Source organism: Perca flavescens, chromosome 2 (assembly GCF_004354835.1).
Source record: "Perca flavescens isolate YP-PL-M2 chromosome 2, PFLA_1.0, whole genome shotgun sequence".
NCBI lineage: Eukaryota > Metazoa > Chordata > Actinopteri > Perciformes > Percidae > Perca > Perca flavescens.
This window is the reverse complement of record NC_041332.1, coordinates 29,002-50,000: the sequence shown is the minus strand read 5'-3', so window position 1 is coordinate 50,000 and position 20,999 is coordinate 29,002. Positions and strand designations below refer to the sequence as shown.

At 45.0% G+C, this 20,999-nt stretch overlaps 1 protein-coding gene across 1 annotated transcript in view; it reads right to left on the bottom strand.

Annotated features, from left to right (window-relative positions):
* Positions 1-5,166: 5,166 nt before the first annotated feature.
* The window catches only part of LOC114568696 (son of sevenless homolog 1-like), a 41,557-nt gene continuing 25,724 nt past the window's right edge, over positions 5,167-20,999 (bottom strand). Inside the window, 10 exon segments of the mRNA XM_028598334.1 lie at positions 5,167-5,881; positions 5,884-6,100; positions 6,597-6,718; positions 14,712-14,985; positions 15,613-15,729; positions 15,861-16,033; positions 17,468-17,585; positions 17,681-17,843; positions 20,214-20,333; positions 20,775-20,997. Of these exon segments, the coding sequence (XP_028454135.1) occupies positions 5,676-5,881; positions 5,884-6,100; positions 6,597-6,718; positions 14,712-14,985; positions 15,613-15,729; positions 15,861-16,033; positions 17,468-17,585; positions 17,681-17,843; positions 20,214-20,333; positions 20,775-20,997 (1,733 nt within the window). The 3' untranslated portion in view covers positions 5,167-5,675.

Here is a 20,999-nt window from a genome sequence, read left to right as displayed (position 1 = left end):
TGAAGAGACAGAAGGATCTGAGGAAGCCTCCATCCTCAGAAGATCTGTGGTTAGTTCTCCAAGATGTTTGGAACAACCTACCAGCCCAGTTCCTTCAAACACTGTGTTCAAGAGTACCGAGAAGAATTGATGCTGTCTTGAAGGCAAAGGGTGGGGGGATGGTCACACCAAATATTGATTTGATTTAGATTTCTCTTCTGGTCATTCACTGCATTTTGTTAAGTGATGAAAATAAACTATTAACACTTCCATGTTTGAAAGCATTCTTAGTTTACAGCATTTTTCCATACCTGCCTAAAACTTTTGCACAGTACTGTATGTATATACAGTACTGTGCAAATTAGGACACCATGCTAAAGTTGACTAAAAAGAGGAATAAAAAAATCATCTTTTGCAAATTGATCTTTAAAGCCTTAATTAAACAAATTATGCAAAATCCAACCTTTAAGGACACCAATTTTCTTTGTGAATGAATAATGTATCATAAATAAATAAATGTTCTTCTTTAAAATACAGGGGGCATAAGTAAATACACCCCTATGTTAAATTCCCATAGAGGAAGGCAGATTTTTATTTTTATTATTTTATGGATCCAGGATACTACGCATGCTGATAAAGTTCCCTTGGCCTTTGGAATTAAAATAGCCCCACATCATAACATACCCTTCACCATACCTAGAGAGTGGCATGGGGTACTTTCCATAAAATCATCTCTCAATGCAAATCAAACCAGCTATTAGGCTAACTGACATAAAACCATGCCAATCTCTAGGTATGGTGAAGGGTATGTGATGATGTGGGGCTATTTTAATTCCAAAGGCCAAGGGAACTTTATCAGGATGCATAGTATCCTTGATCCATGAAATAACTGGCCTTTAAAAATAAAAATCTGTCTGCCTCTATGGAAATCTAACATAGGGGTGGACTGACTTATGCCCCCAGTATTTTAAACAAGAACATTTATTTATTTATGATACATTATTCATTGACAAACAAAATTTATGTCCTTAAGGGTTGGATTTTTCCTCATTTGTTTTAATTAAAGCATTAAGATCAATTTCCAAAAGATGATTTTTTTTATTCCTTTTTTAAGTCAACTTTTAGCCTGACAAGCCAGACCCACATCCAGATGTCTGGTCTGGGAACTCACCATTGACGGAGCTCGATCCGAGGGGCGGGATAAACGGTTGTCTTTCAAATTCCCTCTGCACGTAATAGGATAGCGCTACAACCAGGCAGAGCAACGAAGAAGGTAGCGGAGCTAGTTGATAAATTAAACTTTTGCAGTATCCAGTTGGCAAAACTCCGAACACATCTTCCTTTTTTAAGAATGATTTCTGTGCCGTTCTTTGTTCTTTTATCAAAGAAAAGCTGAACTCCAAGTCTTCCAGAAGTCTTCCGCTGTTCCCAGCAGCAGCAGCCATAAGCCCCGCCCACCGACTCTATACACAATGTGATTGGCCTGACCAAAATTTGGTTTTTGCAGCTTGAAAGTCAACGGAGAGTGCCTAAACCCCCCTGGCTGCCAAATAAATTTGCTGCCACTAGGGGGAGTCTAGATTTCTAGGCTAGTCAACTTTAGCATGGGTGTCCTAATTTTTATATATATATATATATATATATATATATATATATATATATATATAAGTCTGCTGAAGAAAACAGAGGTATTAATTTCTTCATTATTTCATCTTTAAATGGACAGCTGATGGATTTAATTTGATTGAGATAGAGTCTGAACTTTAACTTTTTATTCCACTTCCTCATCATCACTTAAATAAACAGAAAGTTAAATTCAGGGAAGTTTTCTCCACAAACACAAACTAAAATATGAGGTGAATAGTGGTGAAGTGTTTTCATATTTCCATTCCTAAAGCCCTGAGTCATCATAAACAAGAAGCCACCTAACCAGGGATCAACGTTTCTCATACATACACATGTATGCATACAGAATATGTGGGGAGGTATAAGCTCACATGGCCGGGACATTTGGAATATTTGCAAAGCCAGATAAGGTGAAGTGATCCTAAGGAGGCCAAGGAAAAAATTGCTGTATTTGCACCCGTACTTCCAAAAAAGAAATATTATTTTTGTTAACAACCCTTTGCCAGTAAAGGTCTCCCAGAGTTGGGTCAGTGTGTGTTTGAGGAAGAGTCCTCCATCCATCCAACCTGAGATCAGTCTTTCTGTTGGTTTCTGTTTAGTATATAGTACCCATGTTTATACCCAGGCTCCTCTCCTGTGGAACCAGCTCCCAGTCTGGGTTCAGGGGGCAGACACCATCACCACATTTAAGAATGAACTAAAAACCCTCCTCTTTGAGAAAGCTTATAGTTAGGGAGTAAGCAGATCCAGAAATGCTTGTTACTAACCTAGCTCTGGGGAGTTTACTCCCCGGAGTCCTTATGTTTCTTTTTCCCAGCATTTTTCCTTGGACTAGGATGGCACCCAGATCTTGGTTGCAGCTGTTGCCGTGGTCCTTCTTCACTACACCCTACTACGCTGTGCGGTGTCCTGCTGAACCCTGCTACACCCTGTAACGCCCTGCAGTGCCCTGCTATGACATGAACTACTACGATTAGCATTTTTAGTCACTGATCCTTTATCTTTATTGTGACTGTTATTGCCACTGTTCATCACCCCTCCCCCCAACTGGCACCATCACACACCTCCTACCAAGAGCCTGGGTCTGTCCCGTCAGACACCTCCTACCAAGAGCCTGGGTCTGTCCCGTCAGACACCTCCTAGCAAGAGCCTGGGTCTGTCCCGTCAGACACCACCTACCAAGAGCCTGGGTCTGTCCCGTCAGACACCTCCTACCAAGAGCCTGGGTCTGTCCCGTCAGACACCTCCTACCAAGAGCCTGGGTCTGTCCCGTCAGACACCTCCTACCAAGAGCCTGGGTCTGTCCCGTCAGACACCTCCTACCAAGAGCCTGGGTCTGTCCCGTCAGACACCTCCTACCAAGAGCCTGGGTCTGTCCCGTCAGACACCGCCTACCAAGAGCCTGGGTCTGTCCAGTCAGACACCTCCTACCAAGAGCCAGTGTCTGTCCCGTCAGACACCTCCTACCAAGAGCCTGGGTCTGTCCCGTCAGACACCTCCTACCAAGAGTCAGTGTCTGTCCCGTCAGACACCTCCTACCAAGAGCCTGGGTCTGTCCCGTCAGACACCTCCTACCAAGAGCCTGGGTCTGTCCCGTCAGACACCACCTACCAAGAGCCTGGGTCTGTCCCGTCAGACACCTCCTACCAAGAGTCTGGGTCTGTCCCGTCAGACACCTCCTACCAAGAGCCTGGGTCTGTCCCGTCAGACACCTCCTACCAAGAGCCAGTGTCTGTCCCGTCAGACACCTCCTACCAACAGCCTGGGTCTGTCCCGTCAGACACCACCTACCAACAGCCTGGGTCTGTCCCAGGTTTCTTCCTGAGAGGGAGTTTTTCCTCACCACTGTCGCACTGCTTGCTTTTCGGGGAATTATTAGAATTGTTGGGTTATGTAAATTATAGTGTGGTCTAGACCTACACTATCTGTAAAGTGTCCTGAGATAACTCCTGTTATGATTTGATACTATAAATAAAATTGAATTGAATTGAAAAAAATGTTTAGTATATAGTACCCATGTTTAGTATAACGTACCCATGTTTAGTATATAGTACCCATGTTTAGTATACTGGAGCTCTTAAGTCTCATTTGAGGGGCTAAGATATTTGGATCATAGAAAAAATAATTCAGAATGTAAATTATCCACTATTCACCCTATGATTATAATGTCAGATGTAAGCCCTAACACTATTCACCCTATGATTATAATGTCGGATGTAAACCCTAACACTATTCACCCTATGATTATAATGTAGAATGTAAACCCTAACACTATTCACCCTATGATTATAATGTAGAATGTAAACCCTAACACTATTCACCCTATGATTATAATGTAGAATGTAAACCCTAACACTATTCACCCTATGATTATAATGTAGAATGTAAACCCTAACACTATTCACCCTATGATTATAATGATTAAACCCTAACACTATTCACCCTATGATTATAATGTAGAATGTAAACCCTAACACTATTCACCCTATGATTATAATGTAGAATGTAAACCCTAACACTATTCACCCTATGATTATAATGTAGAATGTAAACCCTAACACTATTCACCCTATGATTATAATGTAGAATGTAAACCCTAACCACCCTATGATTATATTAAAGTGAATTCAGACTTTTCTACCTGTAGGAAAACTGAAACCTTGAACTGAACTACAACCTGTTACCAGGGTAACCATGGAAACCGATCCCCCAGACTCACCTGGTCCCAACAGGTTCATCAATGCATTCAGATAACTGGTTTATATAATAAGAGTCAGTCTATATATATATAATAAGAGTCAGTCTATATATATATAATAAGATCGGTCTATATATATAATAAGATCAGTCTATATATATAAGAGTCGGTCTATATATATATATATATATATATATATATATATATATATATATATATATATAATAATTGGTCTATATATATATATATAAGATCGGTCTATATATATAATATCAGTCTATATATATATATAATAAGATTGGTCTATATATATAATAAGATCAGTCTATATATATATATATATATATATATATATATATATATATAAAAAATTGTCTATATAATAAGAGTGTCTATATAAGTTTTCTATATATTAAGAGTCTGTCTATATATAATAAGAGTCTGTCTATATAATAAGAGTCATCAGTTGGACCAATATAACACTTAAAAAGTTATTGCTATCGACTCCATTAACCATCAACCTGCCAAAGACTAGGACGGGTCGTTCTACACGGCCGGCATCGAGGTCATCCCAGCATACTACGAGTAGCCAGATCCTCCTTCAGAGAGCTTTGGAGGAGGGTCTGGAACAACTACGAGACAACTACTGTGGCAATAAACCTTTTTCTTATTCTGAAAAAACAAACACTTAAAACTTTAATTTTCCCTTGAACAACAGTGATGATAATGAACGTTTTGACCAATCAGGAGCAGCGTAGCAGGCCAAGTTTAAAAGAAGAATCCAGAACCCTTCATATTACAGATCTGAAGAATAAAACCGTTTTATTTCAGATAAATAATAAAATAAAGACAGTGGAGCGCTATTTGTTGTCCTTCCAGCTCGGTGTACAAACACGTTTATTCCCTTGTTTTAAAGAATTTATCTCCTTGAACATCAGAAAGCAACAGAACCAGCACAGTACCTCTCTGGTTCTGTTCCCACAATCCTCTCTGCTCCACACAGCGCGGTCCGACACGCTGACAGACAAACACACACAGACACACACACACACACACACACACACACACACACACACACACACACACACACACACACACCAATGTTCTCCAACGCTCCGCAGGAAACAAGCAGTTGGGTTCTCACAATAAGAGCACATGATCTTAAGTTTTCTCAGTCCAGACTGGATCAGAGTTTTTCTGTGTGTTCTGATCCAATCAGTTGTCCAATCAGCTAAGAGCCCGGCCCCCTCCAGCCTGTCCAATCAGCTCAGAGCCCGGCCACCTCCAGCCCGTCCAATCAGCTCAGAGCCCGGCCCCCTCCAGCCTGTCCAATCAGCTCAGAGCCCAGCCCACTCCAGCCTGTCCAATCAGCTCAGAGCCCTGCCTCCTCCAGCGCGGGGGGCGTGTCCAGCAGCGGCGGCGCGTGGCTCAGAGACTCCCTCTTGTACGTCTTGGGGGGAAGTTTAGGGACGCTGTGTCGGGGGGGCACGGGGGGGCCGTCAAGGGGCAGGAGAGGGAGGGTTGTCTTTCTGGATGGGGGGGTGGGGGTGACGGGTGTTGGAGGGGGCAGAGGGGGGAGGAGGAGGGGAAGAAGGCCTGCAGGTCACAGCGGGGGGGGCGGCCCTGAGGGGGGGGCAGGAGGTGCAGAGGAGAGCTGACGGGTTCCCGAGGAGGCAGCGAGGGGGGGCTGTCGGGGGGGGATGAGGAGGACAGGGACGAGGAGTAACGAGGGGGGAGGAGCTTACAGGTGGGCTGGCGGGGGGGGACAGCGGGGGGGCTGTCCAACTGTGACATCATCTAAGGAGGAGAGATTAGAGACGGTTAGAGACAGTATGTAAACATGGGTTACCTCTGAGGGTTAGGGTTACATCAGAACTGGTACGTAAACATGGGAGCTACCTCTGAGGGTTAGGGTTACATCAGAACTGGTACGTAAACATGGGAGCTACCTCTGAGGGTTAGGGTTACATCAGAACTGGTACGTAAACATGGGAGCTACCTCTGAGGGTTAGGGTTACAGCAGAACTGGTACGTAAACATGGGTTACCTCTGAGGGTTAGGGTTACAGCAGAACTGGAACGTAAACATGGGAGCTACCTCTGAGGGTTAGGGTTACAGCAGAACTGGTACGTAAACATGGGTTACCTCTGAGGGTTAGGGTTACATCAGAACTGGTACGTAAACATGGGTTACCTCTGAGGGTTAGGGTTACATCAGAACTGGTACGTAAACATGGGAGCTTCCTCTGAGGGTTAGGGTTACAGCAGAACTGGTACGTAAACATGAGAGTTACCTTTGAGGGCGAGGACTCAGCGGGAGCCGACTCTGGACGCCTGCGAGGAGGAACAGGAGGAGGAACCTGAACGTCCTCAGAAGCCCGACTGAAACTCACCATGGAGGAGACCGAGGACGACCCTGAGACCAGAGAGACAACCGTTAGACCCACAGGGACATTAAACTAACCCTGGGATGGGAGAGACAACCGTTAGACCCACAGCAACACACAGGGACACTAAACTAACCCTGGGACGGGAGAGACAACTGTTAGACCCAGAGGGACACTAAACTAACCCTGAGACCAGAGAGACAACCGTTAGACCCAGAGGGACACTAAACTAACCCTGAGACCAGAGAGACAACCGTTAGACCCACAGGGACACTAAACTAACTCTGGGACGGGAGAGACAACCGTTAGACCCACAGGGACACTAAACTAACCCTGGGATGGGAGAGACAACCGTTAGACCCAGAGGGACACTAAACTAACCCTGAGACCAGAGAGACAACCGTTAGACCCAGAGGGACACTAAACTAACCCTGGGACGGGAGAGACAACCGTTAGACCCAGAGGGACACTAAACTAACCCTGAGACCAGAGAGACAACCGTTAGACCCAGAGGGACACTAAACTAACCCTGGGACGGGAGAGACAACCGTTAGACCCACAGGGACACTAAACTAACCCTGGGATGGGAGAGACAACCGTTAGACCCACAGCGACACACAGGGACACTAAACTAACCCTGAGACCAGAGAGACAACCGTTAGACCCACATGGACACTAAACTAACCCTGAGACCAGAGAGACAACCGTTAGACCCACAGGGACACTAAACTAACCCTGGGACGGGAGAGACAACCGTTAGACCCACAGGGACACTAAACTAACCCTGGGACGGGAGAGACAACCGTTAGACCCACAGGGACACTAAACTAACCCTGAGACCAGAGAAACAACCGTTAGACCCACAGGGACACTAAACTAACCCTGAGACCAGAGAGACAACAGTTAGACCCACAGGGACACACAGGGACACTAAACTAACCCTGGGACCAGAGAGACAACCGTTAGACCCACAGGGACACACAGGGACACTAAACTAACCCTGGGACGGGAGAGACAACCGTTAGACCCACAGGAACCCTCAACTAACCCTGGGACGGGAGAGACAACCGTTAGACCCACAGAAACGCTAAACTAACTCTGGGACGGGAGAGACAACCATTAGACCCACAGGGACATTAAACTAACCCTGGGACGGGAGAGACAACTGTTAGACCCACAGGGACATTAAACTAACCCTGGGACGGGAGAGACAACCGTTAGACCCACAGGGACATTAAACTAACCCTGAGACCAGAGAGACAACCGTTAGACCCAGAGGGACACTAAACTAACCCTGAGACCAGAGAGACAACCGTTAGACCCAGAGGGACACTAAACTAACCCTGAGACCAGAGAGACAACCGTTAGACCCAGAGGGACACTAAACTAACCCTGAGACCAGAGAGACAACCGTTAGACCCAGAGGGACACTAAACTAACCCTGAGACCAGAGAGACAACCGTTAGACCCACAGGGACATTAAACTAACCCTGGGACGGGAGAGACAACCGTTAGACCCACAGGGACATTAAACTAACCCTGAGACCAGAGAGACAACCGTTAGACCCAGAGGGACACTAAATTAACCCTGGGACGGGAGAGACAACTGTTAGACCCACAGGGACATTAAACTAACCCTGAGACCAGAGAGACAACCGTTAGACCCACAGCGACACACAGGGACACTAAACTCAGAACCTCTGGATGGTGTTGTCCTGGCCTCCAGCACTACTGTCAAAAATCTAGGGGTTATTTTTGATCAGGATATATCCTTTAACGCCAATCTAAAACAAACCTCAAGAACAGCCTTTTTTCATCTTCGTAACATTGCCAAAATTAGGAACATCCTGTCTCAAAAGGACGCTGAAAAACTCGTCCATGCATTCGTTACTTCCAGGCTGGACTATTGTAATTCCCTACTGTCAGGTTGCCCAAATAAGTCCCTTAAGACTCTCCAGCTGATCCAGAATGCTGCAGCGCGTGTTCTCACAAGAACTAAGAAAAGAGATCATATTTCTCCTGTATTAGCTTCTCTGCACTGGCTTCCTGTTGAATCCAGGATTGAGTTTAAAATCCTTCTCTTGACCTACAAAGCTCTAAATGGTCTAGCACCATCATATCTAGAAGAGCTCCTAATACCCTATTGTCCCACGAGAGCACTGCGCTCCCAGAATGCAGAGTTACTGGTGGTACCTAGAGTCTCTGAAAGTAGAATGGGAGCCAGAGCCTTCAGTTATCAGGCTCCTCTCCTATGGAACCAGCTCCCGATCTGGGTTCGGGGGGCAGAAACTGTAATCGCTTTCAAGAATGAACTTAAAACTCTTCTATTTGATAAAGCTTATAGTTAGGGAGTGAGGAGTTGCAGTGTTCACCTAACTGGCCCACCTGCTTCTCTTCATAATTGTTAGATTAATAATACATAACAAAGTAGAGAGAGGCAGGCCAGCCAAGCCCGATCCGGCAGGGGGAGAGTTCTAAGCCCGAAAAAGCTACCTCTCCTTATGACCTGTCTCTCTTAGTTACGCTGTTATAGTTACGCTGTTATAGTTCTAGACTGCCGGGGGACTTCCTTCCTCTGACACACTGAGCTGCTCTCTCCTCTCCCTTTCTATTACTATTACTATTACTATTTGTGTGTATCCAGTCCCAGAAATGCTTGTTATTAATCCTAGCTTCTGGGGAGTTTACTCCCCGGAGTCCTTATGTTTTTTGGCACCAAGATCCTGGTTCCAGCTGTCGCCGTGGTCCTGCTGCACTCCCTGCTGAGCTCAGCGGTGCCCTGCAATGTCATGCTGCTTCCTGCTGAACCCTGCTGCTTCCTGCTGAACCCTGCAGCTTCCTGCTGAACCCTGCAGCTTCCTGCTGAACCCTGCAGCTTCCTGCTGAACCCTGCAGCTTCCTGCTGAACCCTGCAGCTTCCTGCTGAACCCTGCAGCTTCCTGCTGAACCCTGCAGCTTCCTGCTACATCCAGTCACTGTTCCATTATTAATGTGACTATTATCACCACTGTTCATCACACCCCCAACCGGCCCGTCAGACACCGCCTACCAAGAGCCTGGGTCTGTCCCAGGTTTCTTCCCAAGAGGGAGTTTTTCCTCGCCACTGTCGCACTGCTTGCTCTTGAGGGAATTACTGTAATTGTTGGGGCTTTGTAAATTTTAGAGTGTGGTCTAGACCTACTCTATCTGTAAATTGTCTCAAGATAACCTATGTTATGATTTGATACTATAAATAAAATTGAATTGAATTGAATTAAACTAACCCTGAGACTAGAGAGACAACCGTTAGACCCACAGGGACACACAGGGACACTAAACTAACCCTGAGACTTCGTGAGGGGGATAAAAGGGCACACAGGAAACAAAAACCTTGAAAAAATGAAATATGACCCCGCCAAATCACAGACACATCGATTCGCACAGAACTAATATTAACACAGGACCTCGGTGTTTGGCGAAATACGTTTGCGGGGGAATTTTTACTTTACGGCAGGTAAAGTAAGCTACAGACATGGCTGATTCGCACAGGGATTAGGATCACAGACAACCTCAAGGGTCAAGGTCTAAGGTACCATTATTATCCCCGAACGGCAATTCATCCATAAATATTACACGTTACTAGAAGTCATCAGGTAATGCTAGTCCCGTGCAAATAGGGCTAAAGAGGTCCCAGGTGACATCATCCTGCCTGTAGCTGATTGGTTCTGTACAACAAAACACACAGTGAGCTGTCAGCTGATGGTTTCCATGGAGACAGACTGTTACTATGGAGACAGTGTGGGCAGGTGAGTCTTGTTCTGACAGGTGTTAGGTAGAGATGCACCAATCAGATCTACCAGATCAATATCACCTGTGATACTAAAGTATTACCACAGGAACTGGGATTTAGAAATGTCCCCACGTCTGTGTTTAGTGTGGCGCATTCACAGGGGATAAGCAAAGTCTTTTACTCCGATTTACTGACATTAACCCCCACATATGATGTGAAAACTTTCCTTTATAATCTCCAACGCTACCAATACATTTTGACTACATGTTTTGAGAAAGTTCCCTGTAACTGAAATCAACTGAAATTACCAAATGCACAGGTGAAAAGTCTGTGTAGGAATTTTCTTTCTTTTTCACACCGACAGATTCCAGACATGGCAGATTCCCACGGAGTTAAGATCACAGACGACCTCCGTACATATTGCAGATTGCTACAGGTCCCCAATACTAGGCTTGTGTGAACCGGGCTTCAGCTGATCCGATCACGGCTCTCATTATAAAACAGTAAATGAAGTGTCTGTGCGCACAAAAGCAAAAAACTAACGGCAGACAATGTTCCATTTATCAATGTGTGTACTTAATGTGCGCCTGTGGATCGGCCTCTTAACTCGGCGTCCACACATTCAGCCATCAGCGGTCAATGCATGAATGTGTTAATGTAGAGAAATGAGCGGATCAATGGGAATGTAATGGTGACACAGCTCTAAGTTGAGTTGGCTGAAATCTCTTACATTTGAAACGTGCAAGCACTAATAACACAACTGGTTTGAATGTTTATGAAGAAGTGGATCTATAAGTAACGTGTCATATGAAGTGAAATTAAATGTGACAGAGGAATCTTCAGTTCACCACCTCACTATCTGCGTCTTTAAAATGTTCGTACGCAGGTACCCATCCTCCCTTTAGGTTTGTTTTTATAGATCACAGCTGTTGCATAGTGAAAGTGGCACCTCGGTCAGGCCCAGTGTTGTGCGTACACAACGGTTATAAATGAGACTGTGGTGTTGGTAATGTTATTAATATGTTTAACCGGGTTCTGGAGGTCTGTGTGGTTCCAGGTGAGGGTTGGCCTCCGCCAGTGCTTTGGCACCAACCCTGTTTGTGGTTTTGGGTTTACATTCACTTCATCGCACCGTTGTGACGAAAAGAAAGTCTGGGGTTATGTCGCTATTTTGATCTGATCAGTAAACGTATCTCAGAGCGGAAACATGAGCCCACCAGTTAGACACAGTGAGTTTACAGTAGAGAGCTAGACAGGTGAGAGGCAGACAGGTGAGAGGCAGACAGGTTAGAGACCGACAGGTGACAGACAGGTGATAGGCAGACAGGTGAGATGCAGACAGATGAAAGGCAGACAGGTGAGAGACAGACAGGTAAGAGACAGACAGGTGAGAGGCAGACAGGTAAGAGACAGACAGGTGAGAGACAGACAGGTGAGAGGCAGATATGTGAAAGACAGACAGGTGAGAGGGAGACAGGTGAGAGACATGTACGGAGAGTCACGAGGGTCATACTAACGTGGCCCGTGAGGAACAGAGAAGATACTTTCGCAGGCTGCAGGGAGAGGAGAAAACACTGTGAGAGGAGGAAGCTAGCTGTCTCCAGGCTTTATGCTAAGCTAACGTGTTCCTTTAGTAGTGAACTGCTGTTATAAAGAAGGTAGCTGTCTCAGATGAGGTTAGTGCAGGTTAGTCTGAATACTCAGTAGAGTCTGACAAGATTTAATCTCACAGTTCATGATGATTATTGATAAGAAAGTCTTGATCTTGTTTTAGGGACAATGACATGGCTGATAGCTAGCTTGTCTTGTTACATTATATTTACTACTTACGATTGCCAACCGTACACAATGGGCCTCATTCACCAATATCTTCCTAAGTTTTCTCTTAAATATGTTCTTAAGACATTTTCTAAGAAAAGTCTATGTCGGATTCATGACGTGTTCTTAAACAGCAGAATTGTTCACACCTGTGTTCTTAGGATTGATGAATCCCACGTCTTCATAATTGAAAGCGCGTGCCAGTTGTTCCTAATTAGCCGCGGTGGAGGAAGTACTGAATATCAGTACTTAAATAAAAGTACAAATAACCAGAGACATATTTACTTTAGTAAAAGTAAACAAACAAACAAGGCCTGGCTTTTAAAAAAAGTTCCTATTCTAATCATAAAACAGAAATGTGTTGTTAGAATCGGAGGAGTAAACAACGCTGTGGAGATAAATAGATATAGAAACTATGATTTAAAAACGGGAATAATAAAAACCAACGTTTTCATTTTCACTTTTACTGGAGGCTGTATTACCGAGGGTCAGCGGCGCTGCGCCCGGGCTCTGGAGCACCGGAGCCGGCTTGGATCAGCGGTGCCCCATATATACAGTATCTATGGCAACCCATATATACAGTATCTATGGCAACCAAACTTCACTGGTGAGACAAACGTGGGACGGTCAGGGAGACGTTTTGGCAGAGGGGAAACTGATCAGAAAATGTAACGGAACATTGTAGAAATGTAGTGTAGTAGAAATATAGATATTGCTGCAAAATGTAACAAAGTAAAAGTCAAAAGTAGGCTATGCACTATTGAGTCTACTTAAGTAAAGTACAGATACGTGAAAAATGTACTTGAGTACAGTTACGAAGAATTTGTACTTTGTATTTGTTACATTTTACCACTGCATTTTTGCCCTATAAATAGTGATCAATCACCAAATAACGCAGGATTTAATCAGTTTAATTGCTGATGTAAATTGCAGTGTTTTTGCATAATATGATTTTTATTTCAAAAAATGATCAGAAATACATTACAGTACAATACTATCATTGTAAACGACTGTAGAATTGAATAAAATGCAGTAACCAATCATTTGGAGCAAATTGTCATCACTCAAATGTGCGTAAGAGTGTTTTTCAGTGTTCGTAGATTTTGTTCTTAGCTAAGAACAAATCCAAGTTAAGAAAACTTTAGTGAATGCCAGAATCTTCGTAAAAAGTTCGTAAGAAGGGTTTAAGAACACATTTCTTCGCAAGAAAGGTTGGTGAATGAGGCCCAATATTATTAACTTTGAATCTTGCTAGCATAGCAATAGCTTTCTGAGCAGACTATACGTTGGTGGGTGGGTGGGGGGGCTACTGTCAGCCCTGTTGTTTGTGGGAGGGGAAACTGTCAGCCCTGTGGTTGGTGGGAGGAGCTAAAGTCAGCCCTGTGGTTGGTGGGAGGAGCTAAAGTCAGCCCTGTGGTTGGTGGGAGGAGCTAAAGTCAGCCCTGTGGTTGTGGGAGGAGCTAATGTCAGCCCTGTGGTTGTGGGAGGGGCTAATGTCGGCCCTGTGGTTGTGGGAGGGGCTAATGTCAGCCCTGTGGTTGTGGGAGGGGCTAATGTCAGCCCTGTGGTTGTGGGAGGCCCTGTTGTTTGTGGGAGGGGAAACTGTCAGCCCTGTGGTTGGTGGGAGGAGCTAAAGTCAGCCCTGTGGTTGGTGGGAGGAGCTAAAGTCAGCCCTATGGTTGGTGGGAGGAGCTAAAGTCAGCCCTGTGGTTGGTGGGAGGAGCTAAAGTCAGCCCTGTGGTTGTGGGAGGAGCTAAAGTCAGCACTGTGGTTGGTGGGAGGGGCTTACTGGAGTGGAAGGGGCTGCTGGGAGCCCTGTGGTTGTGGGAGGAGCTAATGTCAGCCCTGTGGTTAATGGGAGGAGCTAATGTCAGCCCTGTGGTTGGCGTACGGGGCTACTGTCAGCCCTGTGGTTGGTGGGAGGAGCTAATGTCAGCCCTGTTGTTGGTGGGAGGAGCTAATGTCAGCCCTGTGGTTGTGGGAGGCCCTGTGGTTGTGGGAGGAGCTAATGTCAGCCCTGTGGTTGTGGGAGGGGCTAATGTCGGCCCTGTGGTTGTGGGAGGGGCTAATGTCAGCCCTGTGGTTGTGGGAGGGGCTAATGTCAGCCCTGTGGTTGTGGGAGGCCCTGTGGTTGTGGAGGAGCTAATGTCAGCCCTGTGGTTGTTGGAGGGGCTAATGTCAGCCCTGTGGTTGTGGGAGGAGCTAATGTCAGCCCTGTGGTTGTGGAAGGCCCGTGGTTGTGGGAGGAGCTAATGTCAGCCCTGTGGTTGTGGGAGGAGCTAATGTCAGCCCTGTGGTTGTGGGAGGAGCAAATGTCAGCCCTGTGGTTGTGGGAGGAGCTAATGTCAGCCCTGTGGTTGTGGGAGGAGCTAATGTCAGCCCTGTGGTTGTGGGAGGAGCTAATGTCAGCCCTGTGGTTGGTGGGCGGGGCTTACTGGAGTGGAAGGGGCTGCTGGGAGCCTGCGGCGAGTCGAACACGCTGCCTACGTCTGTGGAGCTGGAGGCGGCTGAGGCTGGGGGCGGAGTCAACGGGGTGCGGGGGGAGTTGGGGGCGGAGACAGCCCCCCCCTCTGCCTCGCTGTCCGGGATGCGGCTGTAGCTGATCTTCCTGGGCTCGTTCTGCAGCGGCGTCGGGTGGCGCATGGTCCCGGGCCTCGCCGAGGTCGGACGGATCCCCGGAGACTTCAGAGGACACGTGTACCTCTTCACCTGGACACAGCAGGGGGGACATTATGGAACTGTAACTGTCAGACTCACGATGGACAGTTTAAAACTAGAGATGTTCTGATACCGGCACCAGTATCCGAAAAGCCTCCAACACTGCCTAAAACACTGTTACTGGTATCGGCGAGTACTGGGGTTTATGCGGCGAGCTGATACCACGTAATTTAACCAAGAAAATCTGCTTTAAAGTAGTTTATTCATCTTCTTTCTCCGTTATGACTCCCTGCCAAACTGGATAATGAGAGAAAGCTCTGTAGCGTTTATGGTTTGTGTTTGTTCATGTTTCACAAAGATTTTAACAACAATGTGAAATCATTTCACATCCATACAGGGATAGTAGTATAACCCTAACCCTGTAAAAACACAATACTATATATGTATATGTTACCAGCCTGTTGACATATATGTATCTGTTAACAGGCTGGTATCAGATCGGTCCTTGGTATTCTACCTCTCTGTCTGGATCAACAGAACACATTTCTCCTGCCGTATGGTAACATCAGCACAGAGGAAGACTAGCCCGGACTTCTTCTCATTTAGCAGTTATTTCGGTAAAAAGTCCAGGTATGGCTGTGAGTGCTCAGGTGTTTGTGTTTCCATGGTGATACGTACAAATCGAGGTAAGGAACGGGCATTTCGAGGTTCAATCTCCAGAGATTTGTTGAACAGATGATCAGCAAAGTCTTTCTCCGACATGTCCTCCATTGGGTTCAGGTTCTCAAAGAACTTCTGCTCCAGAAACAGAAAGACACGTCACACTCTGACAGACAGACAGACAGACAGACACACAGGCAGGCAGACAGGCAGACACACAAACACACACAGTGCTGCCAGCAGGAGCAGGAAGTGACATCACTGACCCTGATGTCTCCCTCCACCCTCAGGCAGTATGGCTGGTTCTGGTACTGTTGGATCTCTCCGGTGATCTCGGCCACTTTCCTCCTCTTGCTGAAGTTGATCAGATCTTTGCCGTGTCGGCGCAGGAAGTCGGGGTTACCCTCCTCCGTCTTCAGGATGTTGGTCAGGTAGATTCCTGACCGCAGAGACAGAGAGAGACTCTTTATTTAGACTCTGGCCCTTAATGTTTCACCTCTGGCCCTTAATGTTTCACCTCTGACCCTTAATGTTTCACCTCTGACCCTTAATGTTTCACCTCTGACCCTTAATGTTTCACCTCTGTTCCTTCACGTTTCACCTCTGACCCTTCATGTGTATGTTAATGTTACCTCTGACCCTTCATGTGTATGTTAATGTTACCTCTGGCCCTTCATGTGTATGTTAATGTTACCTCTAGCCCTTCATGTGTATGTTAATGTTACCTCTGACCCTTCATGTGTATGTTAATTCATGTGTATGTTAATGTTACTCTAGCCCTTCATGTGTATGTTAATGTTCACCTCTGACCCTTCATGTGTATGTTAATGTTACCTCTAGCCCTTCATGTGGTTGTTAATGTTACCTCTGACCCTTCATGTGTATGTTAATGTTACCTCTAGCCCTTCATGTGTATGTTAATGTTACCTCTAGCCCTTCATGTGTATGTTAATGTTACCTCTAGCCCTTCATGTGTATGTTAATGTTACCTTTCATGTGTATGTTAATGTTACCTGTGGCCCTTCATGTGGTTGTTAATGTTACCTCTGACCCTTTATGTGTATGTTAATGTTACCTCTAGCCCTTCATGTGTATGTTAATGTTACCTCTAGCCCTTCATGTGTATGTTAATGTTACCTCTAGCCCTTCATGTGTATGTTAATGTTACCTCTGACCCTTCATGTGTATGTTAATGTTACCTCTGGCCCTTCATGTGGTTGTTAATGTTACCTCTGACCCTTTATGTGTATGTTAATGTTACCTCTAGCCCTTCATGTGTATGTTATAAGGGTGTGACGAGATCTCGTTTTACAAGATCTCGCGAGATCTCGCGTGACGAGATTTCTCGTCGAGGTGAAAAGAGTGAAAGAGTCACAGACAAGACGAACACAATATGTAAACATTGTAAGAAAAAAATGCCGTACTACTAACTACTGCACCCGCGAGTCGCCCTTCATGTGTTTGTTAATGTTACCTCTGACCCTTCATGTGTATGTTAATGTTACCTCTAGCCCTTCATGTGTATGTTAATGTTACCTCTAGCCCTTCATGTGTATGTTAATGTTACCTCTGACCCTTCATGTGTATGTTAATGTTACCTCTAGCCCTTCATGTGTATGTTAATGTTACCTCTGGCCCTTCATGTGTATGTTAATGTTACCTCTGGCCCTTCATGTGTATGTTAATGTTACCTCTGGCCCTTCATGTGTATGTTAATGTTACCTCTGGCCCTTCATGTGTATGTTAATGTTACCTCTGGCCCTTCATGTGTATGTTAATGTTACCTCTGATCCTTCATGTGTATTATGTAACCTCTGACGCCCTAATGTTAAACCCTCTATAACCAGAAAGGTGGGTGTGTGTCGGAGCGTACCAAAGAAGGGCACACAGGGGGGATTGATGGAGCGCAGCTTGGCTAAATACTTCTTGTAGTGATCTTCACTCAGCTCGTGAGCTTCCTCCAGGATCTTTCTCTGACGACTCGGGATTTGCTGGAAAACAAAAATATCAACGCAGATCATTTTCACATTTACAAGAAACTGTGAACAAGCTGCACCTGTGATCCTCGAGTTTCAGTGTATTTTACCTCGAAGGTGTGGTCCAGTCTGTAGACTGGAGACGAGTTCATGGCGCTGACGACCTCTAGAACGCCGTTAAAGTTGTTAAGTTCCTGAAAAACCTGCAGGATCTCGATGATCCGAGACACCACGGCGACTCTTTCTTCCAGGTTCTCGGTTTCTACGATACACCTGAGAGAGAACCACAGTTAAGAGTTAGAGGGGATAACAGACACCAATCAGATAACAGATCATCTGTTTCTAGAATACACCTGAGAGAGAACCACAAAACCACAGGTTAGAGTTAGACGTTAGAAAATTCCCGACAGCTGACTCCCATGATGTTTTGTTCTGAACACATTTTTGTTATAATTATTGTGCAACCAGGTCTGGTGTTTGAAAAATGTCCCCTGACCTCTTGGTTTTGGGGTTGATAGTGGTTTAATTTTGGCTGTGACCAGGTAAGTTACAGTTACTTCCCTCAGGCCGTAGGTACTCCATGCCCAGATGCAGGTCAAATAGACTCAGAAACTCTTTTATCCCCACTTCTATTTCCATTTTAAACAATTTGCCAGAACGGTTTTAAATGGATGCATTTGTATTTACTATTATGGTTTAGATATTATTTCATCTTTTGCTGTATTGTTGTTAGTCTTGTCTTTATGTGTGTCTGCTGGCTGTATAATTGCCCCTCAGGGACAATAAAGTTACCTTGACCTTGAGAGTACCCTCCAGTGGTCATAACGGAGAATAACACGTTTACAGCCTGTGTGAAGTCTGTCTGTTGATTCTGTGAAATCTCAACAATTGTGATTTAACAAGTCCAGCATAAGTACATAAGTGTACTTAGGGTGGTAACTTGTTTTAAAGAGCAGAAGATTAGAGAGGAGGCAGACACGGCTCAGATAACAGATCATCTGTTTCTATGACTACATCGCAGGCTCCATCTCCAGCGCTACAGTGATGTAAATGGACTGTTCTTATATAGCGCTTTTCTAGTCTCAACGACTACTCAAAGCTCTTTAACATGGTACAGGAACCATTCACCATTCACACACATTCATACACTGTGGCCGAGGCTGCCGTACAAGGTGCCACCTGCTCATCAGATAATCAGTCACACACATTTACACTCCGATGCACAGCATCGGGGGCAACTCGGGGTCCCAAGGACACTTCGACATGGGACTGCAGGACCAAGGATCGAACCACCAACCTTCCGATCCACTGAGCCACAGCCACCCCTTGCTGCTCATAAGTATTCATATCCATGCTAAAGTTGACTAAAAAGAGGAATACAAAAAATCATCTTTTGGAAATTGATCTTAATGCCTTAATTTAAAAAATGAGGAAAAATCCGAACTTTTAAGGACACCAATTTTTTTTGTGAATGAATAATGTATCGTAAATAAATAAATGTTCTTCCTTAAAATACAGGGGCCATAATTATACATACCCCTATGTTAAAGAGGAAGGTAGATTTTTATTTTTAAAAGGCCAGTTATTTTATGGATCCAGGATACTATACATCCTGATAAAGTTCCCTTGGCCTTTGGAATTAAAATAGCCCCACATCATCACAAACCCTTCACCATACCTAGAGATTGGCATGGTTTTATCTCAGTTAGCCTAATAGCTAACTGAGATAAGATCCATATCAATGCAAATCAAACCAGCTATTAGGCTAACTGAAATAAAACCATGCCAATCTGTAGGTATGGTGAAGGGTATGTGATGATGTGGGGGGGGGGCTATTTTAATTCCAAAGGCCAAGGGAACTTTATCAGGATGCATAGTATCCTGGATCCATGAAATAATAAAAAATAATAATAATTTAGATGTTTATAAAAATAAACATATGCCTGCCTCTATAGGAATTTAACATAGGGGTATGTATAATTATGGCCCCTGTATTTTAAGGAAGAACATTTATTTATTTACAATACATTATTCATTCACAAAAAAATTGGTGTCCTTTAAAGGTTGGATTTTTCATCATTTCTTTAATTAAGGCATTAAGATCAATTTCCAAAAGATGATTTTTTTATCCCTCTTTTTATTCAACATGGGTACTTATGAGCAGCACTGTACGTTATGGTTTTTAAGCGTTTGAGTTTTGAGCCCAAACTGATCTCTGTTCAACAAGTGTTTTTATCTCCAGTAGAAGAACTAATCTCTGTTGAAACTAACACGCCCAAACCTCATATCTCATCATTATTCTGGTATACTGGATATAAACATGAGGCAGCATGGAAGCTCCGCCCCACTGCTGGTAGTTACCATGGTAACGTTAGTAGCTTTAGTCTCAGAGAACGAGACGTTGTGACCGATAAGACCCAATCAGGAGAAGAAACGTTGGCGTTGCCAAATGTCTCCGTTTGGAGCCGTTGAGACTGAAACGGGGGGAATGCCAGAGCAGGGGGAATAAGAGGGGGAAACGTAGCAGAAGATATTCCTTTTTAAACCAAAACGTAGCGGTGGAGATGTAGCCTGAGAGAAACACAGAGTAATGTCAGGGTGATGTCAGGGTGATGTCAGAGTGATGTCAGAGGGAGGTCTTACTTCTCGAGCCACAGCGTGAGGTTGGTAGTGTGCCGGATCATCCTCAGCAGGTTGGGAGAGTGGATCTCTTTATCCTCTTTGGTCCAGACGCTGCCGACCAGCTCTGACGGCTGCACCGCCCTGAACACAGACAGTACAATATTATATAAGGCTGTATACATAAAGGACTGTTAGGGTTAGGCTGTATACATAAAGGACTGTTAGGGTTAGGCTGTATACATAAAGGACTGTTAGGGTTAGGCTGTATACATAAAGGACTGTTAGGACTGTTAGGACTGTTAGGGTTAGGCTGTATACATAAAGGACTGTTAGGACTGTACATAAAGGACTGTTAGGGTTAGGCTGTATACATAAAGGACTGTTAGGGTTAGGGTTAGGACTGTTATTACTGTATAAAGGACTGTTAGGGTTAGGCTGTATACATAAAGGACTGTTAGGGTTAGGCTGTATACATAAAGGACTGTTAGGGTTAGGCTGTATACATAAAGGACTGTTAGGGTTAGGCTGTATACATAAAGGACTGTTAGGGTTAGGCTGTATAAATAAAGTTTGGAAGACTACCTGTAGAAGTCGGACTCGAGCAGCGTGAGCTGGCGGCCGACCTCGATGGGGTGCAGCGTCATCAGGTCGAAGGCCTCGCTGCCTCCTGGTTTGCAGATGTGCCACTCGAAGGGAGGCGGAGCGTTCTGGAAGGTGATGCTGTGGCTCGCCACGCTCACCTGAACCTGCTTCTTCCTCTGGATGATCTTAGTGATCGACTCAACCCACTTCCTCATCGCTTTACCT